Source organism: Salvelinus alpinus, chromosome 17 (genome assembly GCF_045679555.1).
Source record: "Salvelinus alpinus chromosome 17, SLU_Salpinus.1, whole genome shotgun sequence".
In the NCBI taxonomy this organism is placed as follows: domain Eukaryota; kingdom Metazoa; phylum Chordata; class Actinopteri; order Salmoniformes; family Salmonidae; genus Salvelinus; species Salvelinus alpinus.
The window spans coordinates 40246279-40255478 of NC_092102.1; the positions used below are offsets into that span (position 1 = coordinate 40246279).

A 9200-nucleotide genomic window follows, 5' to 3' on the forward strand; every position below is an offset into this window, starting at 1 on the left:
GGTAATTATAAAGCAAGTGAGGTGTCTTGAACTCAGTCTGAAGTGACAGGTTTACAATCTATAAAAGTAACATGTCATCTGTCCATACTTAGCTAGTTAGATGTGCATCTGAGGTGCACAGTAGTGCCTATACCTAGCTAGCTACTATGTAGCCAAAACACTTGCTGTTGAAGCTAACGTTATACCCTAACTAAACTTAGTTATGGCTGTCTAGCTGGGGTCTTTGACATCTATAATGCTGCTTTGAATTCATAGCTACAATATAACAATGCAACAACAATAATGTTATTACCATTGTTATTATCATATATATATATATAATTTTTTTTCAATCACTCACCTGGGGAGTTCTCTTCTACTTCTGGCGACATGTTGATTGATTAGGTTTAAATAAACCGGGTAACGTTAGGTGGGTAGAGCCAAGTGCAGCTAGCTAGTAGCTAGTGACACTATCAAGATACTCAGTGCGTCTCAGAGGGGGGAGAGAGAGAGAGAGAGAGAGAGAGAGAAGCTATGCAGTTCTCCAGTTCTTTCCTTGGTTTATATTTCGTCTTCTTGTTATCAAAAAATATTTCTATTTTTTAATTTATCACAACGAGTTGGTGCCCTTCAACAATAAATGTAATATTTACAAAGCGTCGCGTCAGACGTTGGGGAGAGGGAATTCAAAAGCAGTCGACGAAGCACTTGAATGATAGCCTGAAGAATCTCATGGATGACAGTAAATGAAAATGATAGCTAGCTGGCTAGCTAGCTAGTAAATCGAGAGGTTTAGGTCGCTATTTGTATCGTTAAGTCAGAGGTCCAATAACCTAGCTAGCTAAGTGATGTTGTATGCTGGGTAGGTCCTTCACCAGGCTCTGATGAGACGAAGAATGTGATGTGAGCTGTTCCTGCTCCGTTGGTCTATGGGTTGGCAGCCCCCCTCCTCCTCCTCGTGCACGGCTCTGCGATGCAATTGGCTAATATGTGCAGTGCGCGTTCTACAGTGCGTAGCAAAACCAGCACCATCACCAAGCCGCTTTTTATCATTCATACATTTGCACGACGCACAGGATAATAAATAAATAATCAAATATCGGATAGCCTACTGAAGGTTGGCAATAATTATGTTTACATGTTATAAATGATTTGAGCAACCGCATACACTGGCGTATCAGTGTATGGGGGGGCCATCTCGAGCCCCGCAACGCTTTCGGGATGAAAAGAACATCCCTTTGGCTGTAATGAGCTCTAAAATTCGATGCATTAGCTAGTCACAGTGTTGACATAGCAACGGACGCTAATCGAATCCTATTGTGACCCATGGGGGACACTAATTGACAGGTAGACGGGACAGTAGGGGAGACCGGGGTTGGTTGTCACTTTTTACTCGTGTGTATTTCTCAGCACCAGTATATCTTAATGGCTCTTTTCAAAATTAGGAGGACCCTTTTTATCCTCATATCTTATTCCAAAATTGAGTTATAAGCCATCAACACACTCTGTCCACTTGTGACAACCAGGCCCATCGTGAGGTTAGATGTCACACAGTATGGGGTTGGTTGTCACAATGTTTGCTAACAACCTTTCTTTGATCAAATTATATTACTAACAAAATGTAGCATTTTATGCCATGAGAATAACATATGATATTTTGAGTAAATTTGATTTGTGTATCTTGTGTGGGTGTGTGACAGAAAAATATGTGTGTGACAGAGGCAATGAAGGGAGCTCTTTATAGCACAACCACAAAAGGGATTGTGATTTAAATCAGTGATGTAGTGGTAAAAACAAATAGGTTGGTAAACTCTGTGTCAGGACCCGGTGCGAGAAACAGTCACTAAATAATTGGCAGAACCCAGAAGATGAGGCAGACACAGCAGTACTAGAGATGGTGGTTTAATAAAAAATAGATATCCTCCAAAATACAACGAAAAATCCACAAAGTGGTAAAAAAACAGCAGGGAAAAACAAACCTCAAAAGACTACTCAAATAATAAACAAGAACAAAACCAGAGAACCTCTGGAAAATCCAACAAGAGAAAAGTCTATATAAAACAAGGCTTGGGCTGGGGCTGGGTGCTAACTTACAAACACTGAGCAAGGAACTAAGGAACACACAGGGTTTAAATACTAACAAGGGAATGACTTACAGGTGCAAACAATAATTGGAGCAAGAAAAACAAAAAGGTACAAAAAAGGTGCAAGGGGGACATCTAGTGAACAAAACCTGAACAGTCCTGGCCAAAACCTGACAGAATCCCCCCCCTAGGAACGGCTCCTGACGTTCCTACCAGCCTTCTCAGGGTGGAGGACCCTGAACTGACGAATGAGGTCAGGGTCCAGTATGTCCTTGGCAGGAACCCAGGAGCGCTCCTCGGGACCGTAGCCTTCCCAGTCCACCAGATACTGCCAGGACCGCTGCACCCGGCGGGAATCCAGTATCCGATGGACGGTATAAGCCGACTGGCCTCCGATGATACGGGGCGGAGGTCTGCCTGCCGGGATAAGGGGAGAAAAAACAACAGGTTTTAATAAAGAAATGTGAAACGTGGGATTAATTTTAAGGGATCTGGGTAAGTGCAGGCGAAAAGTAACGGGGTTCACTTTTCTGGCAACCTTAAAGGGACCGATGAATTTCTGGGACAGTTTGCGAGACTCCACCCGTAGCGGTAAATTCTTGGTTGAGAGCCATACTCTCTGGCCGAGGCGCAGGGTAGGCCCGGGACGGCGACGTCTGTTGGCTTGTTGTTGGTACCTCTGTGAGGAACGCAGAAGATTAAGACGGGCCTTCTTCCACGTAAGCCGACAGCGTCTGATGAACCTCGAGGCACACTGACTTCTGCCTCCTGGTCCGGGAACAATGGAGGAGCATAGCCAAACTGACACTCGTGCGGGGACATACCAGTGGAGGAGGAGCACAAGGTGTTGTGCGCGTACTCGGCCCAAACCATGAAGGACGACCATGTGGACGGGTTGTTGGAGACCATACATCTGAGGGTGGTTTCCAGCTCTTGATTCATCCTCTCGGTTTGGCCATTGGACTCCGGATGGTACCCTGAAGATAGACTGGCAGTGGCCCCTATGAGTTGGCAGAAGGCCTTCCAAAACCTTGAGGCGAACTGGGGACCTCTGTCAGAAACCATATCTTGCGGAATGCCGAAGACTCGGAACACATGGTTAATCACCAACTCAGCCGTTTCCTTGGCAGAAGGTAACTTAGTCAAGGGAACGAACCTGGCCGCCTTAGAAAACCTGTCGATGATGACTAGGATAGTTGTATTACCATGGGACGGAGGAAGGCCAGTAATAAAGTCCAATGAGATATGGGACCAGGGTCGGTGGGGAATAGATAGAGGGTGAAGGAGTCCTTGAGGGCGGAGGTGAGAAGATTTGCCCTGGCAGCACACGGAACAGGCCTTGACGAAAGTGGCAACGTCTTCTTTTATGGTGGGCCACCAGAACTTACGCTGGATGAACTCCAAGGTGCGACCTACGCCCGGGTGACAGGTGAGGCGAGAGGAGTGCCCCCACAGAAGGACTTGGGACCTTGCTGCCTTGGGAACAAACAACCGATTGGCAGGACCTCCTCCAGGGCCCGGTTCGATGGCTTGGGCTTGTTTCACGGTATCCTCCACTTGCCACGAGATCGGAGCCACGATCTTAGCGGCCGGAAGGACAGTCATGTCAGTATCTTCTCGAATGGCAGGAGAGTAGATTCGTGACAAGGCGTCCGGTTTGAGATTCTTCGACCCGGGTCTATAGGTGAGGATAAACTGAAATCGGCTGAAGAAAAGAGACCATCGAGCTTGTCTGGAGTTCAACCGCTTCGCCTGCTGGATATACTCCAGATTTTTGTGGTCCGTAAGCACTTGAAACGGTTGAGAAGCCCCCTCGAGCCAGTGTCTCCATTCCTTCAATGCCATCTTAACCGCTAGGAGTTCACGATCCCCCACATCGTAATTCCTCTCGGCCGGGGTAAGCCGGTGAGAGAAGAAGGCGCAAGGATGAAGCTTCTTGTCTTCACCCCTCTGAGACAGGACAGCTCCAACCCCAACCTCTGATGCGTCTACCTCCACCACAAAAGGTTCATCCGCCGTTGGTAGTGTCAGAATGGGAGCAGAGAGGATGCGCTGCTTGAGTCCTTGGAAGGCCGTCTCAGCTTCTCTTCCCCACAGAAACCTTGTGTTGCCACCCTTGGTTACAGCTGAGAGAGGGGCTGCCACCGAGCTGAAGTTCTTGATGAACTTGCGGTAAAAGTTGGTGAAGCCCAGGAAACGCTGAACTTCCTTAACGGACTTGGGGGTGGGCCAATCCGCTACCGCCCCTACCTTCTTGGGGTCCATCTGGACTCGACCGGGTTCCACTACAAATCCCAGGAATTGTACTCGGGAGGAATGGAATTCACATTTTTCCGGCTTCACGTACAAATGGCTGTCAAGGAGGCGTTTGAGTACTTGTCTGACATGCTTAGTGTGTTCTTGAAGGGAGCTCGAAAAGATGAGGATGTCATCCAAGTAAACAAACACGAAGATGTTAAGCATATCCCTAAGCACATCGTTTATGAGCGCTTGGAACACAGCCGGAGCGTTGGTCAGGCCGAAGGGCATCACCAAGTATTCGTAGTGACCAGTAGGCGTGTTGAAAGCGGTCTTCCACTCGTCACCGGGTTTGATCCGCACAAGATGGTATGCGTTCCGCAGGTCAAGCTTAGTGAAGACAACTGCTTCCTGGAGCAGCTCAAAGGCTGTGGCCATAAGGGGTAGCGGGTAGCGGTTACGGACGGTTATGGCATTAAGTCCCCGGTAGTCGATGCAAGGACGTAATCCCCCGTCTTTTTTGGCCACAAAGAAAAACCCTGCTCCCGCCGGCGAGGTGGATGGACGCATGAGGCCTGCTGCCAGAGCGTCCTTGATGTAGGTATCCATAGCAGCTCGTTCGGGAGGAGATAGGGAAAAGATCCGACCCCTGGGGGGGCAGGTGCCCGGAAACAGGTCGATGGGGCAATCGTAAGGTCTATGGGGTGGTAGTTTGGTGGCCCTCTGTTTGCTAAATACCGGTTTGAGGTCATGGTAACACTCGGGAACTCGGGACAGGTCGATGGATTCTAGAGACTCGGGAGGGGAACTCGGGGAACTTGGGAAGATACAAGTGGCTTGGCACGTAGGACCCCACTGCTTGATAGTGCCCACAGACCAGTCGATGTGAGGGTTATGGCTGTGAAGCCAGGGGTATCCAAGGACGAGAGGGAACTCGGAACACGAGGTCAGATGAAAGTTCATCGCTTCCTGGTGTTGGGAAACTGAAAGTCGCAAGGGAGTAGTGACACGAGTGACAAGTCCAGATCCCAAAGGGCTTCCATCCAACGTAGTAACCCTTATGGGGTCACTTAGAGGTTCAGAGGGAACGCCATTCTCCTTCGCCCAGACACCATCCATGAAGTTACCTGCGGCACCAGAGTCTACCAAGGCTTGAAGGGGAAGCTCGTGGTTGTCCCAGGAAAGGGTAACTGGAATGAGCAGGCGGGAGTTGGATGGATGGGAGGAGGTTATGTTACCCGTTACAGTCCTCCCAGGCCTGCACGGGAGAGTGCGTTTTCCCTGGAGCCCGGGACACGTGGAGAGGAAATGGCCCGGTTTGCCGCAATATAGACAGCATCGCTCCCTCATCCGGCGGTCTCTCTCAGCCTGGGAGATGCGTCCAACCTGCATGGGTTCCGGTGGAGTCAGTGAGGATAAAGGTGGAGACTCGGAGCTGGGACCGATAGGAGCTAGGGTGAGAGATCTACGGTTGAGCTCTCTCTCTCTCAGACGCTGGTCTATGCGTGAAGCCAACTTGATCAGGGACTCGAGGTTGTCTGGTGGTTCCCGAGTGGCCAGTTCATCTTGGATGGTGTCGGAAAGACCCTTCAAAAAAAACACTGTGAGCGCCTCGTCATTCCAGCCACTCACTGCTGCCACCGTGTGGAACTGGATGGCATAGTCCATCACGCTGCGCCGACCTTGGCGGAGAGTCAGGAGCTGTTTGGCTGAGTCAGGACCGCTGGTAGGACCTTGAAACACTCGCTTGAATTCTTCAGCAAAGGTAGAGTAGCTGGCACAGCAGGGACTTTGGGCATCCCACACAGCAGTAGCCCAGGCTAGGGCTTTTTCCGACAGCAGGGTGATAATATATGCTATCTTGGAGCGGTCGGTGGGAAACGACGAGGGTTGCAGCTCGAAGGAGAGAGAACATTGGGTGAAAAACCCCTTACAAACACTCGGATCACCTGAGAACCGTTGGGGAGGCGGCAGACGAGGTTCAGCCAGGGGGTTAACTGCCACGGGCACTTGAATCTGATGAACTGGAGCAGAAGCGGTTGCAGGAGAAAGTTGATCAGAAATCTGCTTTATGGAAGTCATCATCTCCGACAGAAGTTGAGAATGTCCAGCCAGTAAGGCCTCTTGCTGAACCAGAGCAGCTTCGTGACGTTGGACAGTCCCCTCGTGGTGGGACAGCATGGGAAAAAAGTCCTGGGTACTGGCTGCCTCTGGGTTCATATTAATGGCTCAGTGTTTCTGTCAGGACCCGGTGCGAGAAACAGTCACTAAATAATTGGCAGAACCCAGAAGATGAGGCAGACACAGCAGTACTAGAGATGGTGGTTTAATAAAAAATAGATATCCTCCAAAATACAACGAAAAATCCACAAAGTGGTAAAAAAACAGCAGGGAAAAACAAACCTCAAAAGACTACTCAAATAATAAACAAGAACAAAACCAGAGAACCTCTGAAAAATCCAACAAGAGAAAAGTCTATATAAAACAAGGCTTGGGCTGGGGCTGGGTGCTAACTTACAAACACTGAGCAAGGAACTAAGGAACACACAGGGTTTAAATACTAACAAGGGAATGACTTACAGGTGCAAACAATAATTGGAGCAAGAAAAACAAAAAGGTACAAAAAAGGTGCAAGGGGGACATCTAGTGAACAAAACCTGAACAGTCCTGGCCAAAACCTGACACTCTGATCGCCAGTCATGTGAAAAAAAGTATACTTTTAATGCATTTTTCTGCAAAAGGTGGGTAAAATGTGTTTACTTGTGTTTACCCTCCACTACACCAGTTTTTATTATAATGGAGTTGATAGAGACAACTAACCCCACATTCTATGTGACAACCATCCCCTACCCCGCCTCTTTTCAACAAACAAAAATTGTTTATGGATACTCCCATAATTCAAACATTTACAAAGAAAACACTATTTTTTTTATTTTTTATGTTTTACTTTCATCTATGAAACACACAAATTCGCCTCACCTTAACGTTTTGTCATGCTGACATGAATTGACCAGGGAGATAAGTTCTTTCAAATAATTCACACATCTGAACCGTAAAAATATTACACAGCGCCATTTAGATTGGGAATAATTAGCACTGTGATAATCAACCCGTGAGAAAACCAACTCCGGTCTCCCCTATTTGGCATGTCAGGCCCCAGATAGCATGTTAACATGTCATAAAACATGGAAAGAAATCTATAGAATTACAGGAAATTAGCATTAAAATTGAACAAATTTTCTCTCAGCCTCATGGTAAAATATGTAGAATAGCAGGAAATGTGATTTAAAACTGGAAAATGATCTATCAGCCTCATGGCAAAATGTATAGAATGGTATGAGATTAGCTATTAATAAAAATCTCTCTGCCCCATGGCATGTATGGAAATGCATGACAATAGCTATACAACTTCACATTTTTGTCTTTGGCCCATAGCAAAATGTGTAAATTGCAGGAAGTTAGCCTTTTTACAACAAAAAAAATTGAATGTTTTTGTAAAAAAATATATTATTATTTTTGGTTGGGAGGAGCTGGCTTGCTCGGACCTTGGGGTGCGCGAAAAAGTACGCCACTGACCCCGCACAGTAAAATCTCAGTGTCAGACAGCCTAGCTGGCAGCAAATTGGGCTGGATAGATAACAGCACATGTCATATTCTATTTCGAATTGTCCACAAAATACAATCACATTCAATTCGTGAATGAATAAGAGTACCTTTTGGTTGTTGTTGCAAGGGCAATCTCGTGACGCACAGCAACTCTAGCGGCTCTAGCCTACAGTTGGAACAGATTAAGAAAATAAATGGACACGAATGACTTAAACATAACGAGGAGAAACTAGTCCATGGCCATCTTTACCATATCATTGGCTTAATACATGTCTTGATGATGGCAATGCTGTTTTTGCACAGATCAGACTAATTAAAGCCTACTTTATGCCGATGTATAGTTTAAGGGGGCGTCCAGTCTTTTATTAATCAACCTGGAATATGACTACAACTGACTACAATAAACGATTACTCCAAGGACAACGCAAACATTCACTTTAGTAGCATATAATAAAATTACGCAATTAACCTAATTACAGTATAGCATGCCTAGTACTAATATATTAGTATCCAGGCCTAGTCTGTACTCTGGGGCACCTGTGTCTCTGTATTGTGTCTGTTGGTCCTATACAGCATGATGCCCGTGGCAGTCAACAAACAAATCAATACACGCACGCACATAGTCTCTTTCCAGATCAGCCTACACTGTGCTACAGTAGCCATACTGTCAATCTCACGTACAACAGTCACGTTTGGCACGTAGGCCTTTATGAGGAGGTTCTTAATATGTTTAGTTTAGGGGGTTGGAGAGGACGGGCCAGTCCATGTTGTGTGTACTAACAATCCATTCATTCGTGCCTTCCTGTACTTATCCGGGTATTTGAGGGCAACAGCACTTACAGTTTAAATGTTTTCGTTTGCGCCTGTTTTTTTGATGGCATAAGAACGCAAACACCTAATACATTTTTGTCTTCATTTAGCTACACTTTGTCTTATTCCTGGCATATGACCGTTATTTTGGCTATTTGTATTACCTCTATGTTTAATACTTTCTAATAAGCGGTGCAACACGCCTAGTAAAGCCGTACCAAAGTGCTTAAAACCAGTAGCATTGACACAGGCAAGCAATTCAATTTTGAATGGATTTGATCGCATCTACTTGTTGACCTTGGGCGACATCTAGCGGTCAAGGGAATGTTGGCAGCTCAGGGGTGGCAGTGTCTGGTTGACACCACTGATGTATAAGAATCCAAGCTCTCGAAGTCAGCGCTGTGTAGTCACGTGTGTCGCGCGTCAGCCAGGCTAGAAAGACAAGGTCCTTTTATAAATTAGATCTGTACACCTCGAGTCCTC

The 9200-nt window shown here is 46.7% G+C and overlaps 1 protein-coding gene across 1 annotated transcript in view; it reads right to left on the bottom strand.

Annotated features, from left to right (window-relative positions):
* The window catches only part of LOC139542935 (sodium- and chloride-dependent creatine transporter 1), a 44080-nt gene extending 43151 nt beyond the window's left edge, over nt 1-929 (bottom strand). Inside the window, exon 1 of the mRNA XM_071348938.1 lies at nt 341-929. Within this exon, the coding sequence (XP_071205039.1) occupies nt 341-371 (31 nt within the window). The 5' untranslated portion in view covers nt 372-929. The remainder of the gene's footprint in view (nt 1-340) is intronic.
* Nucleotides 930-9200: the final 8271 nt, after the last annotated feature.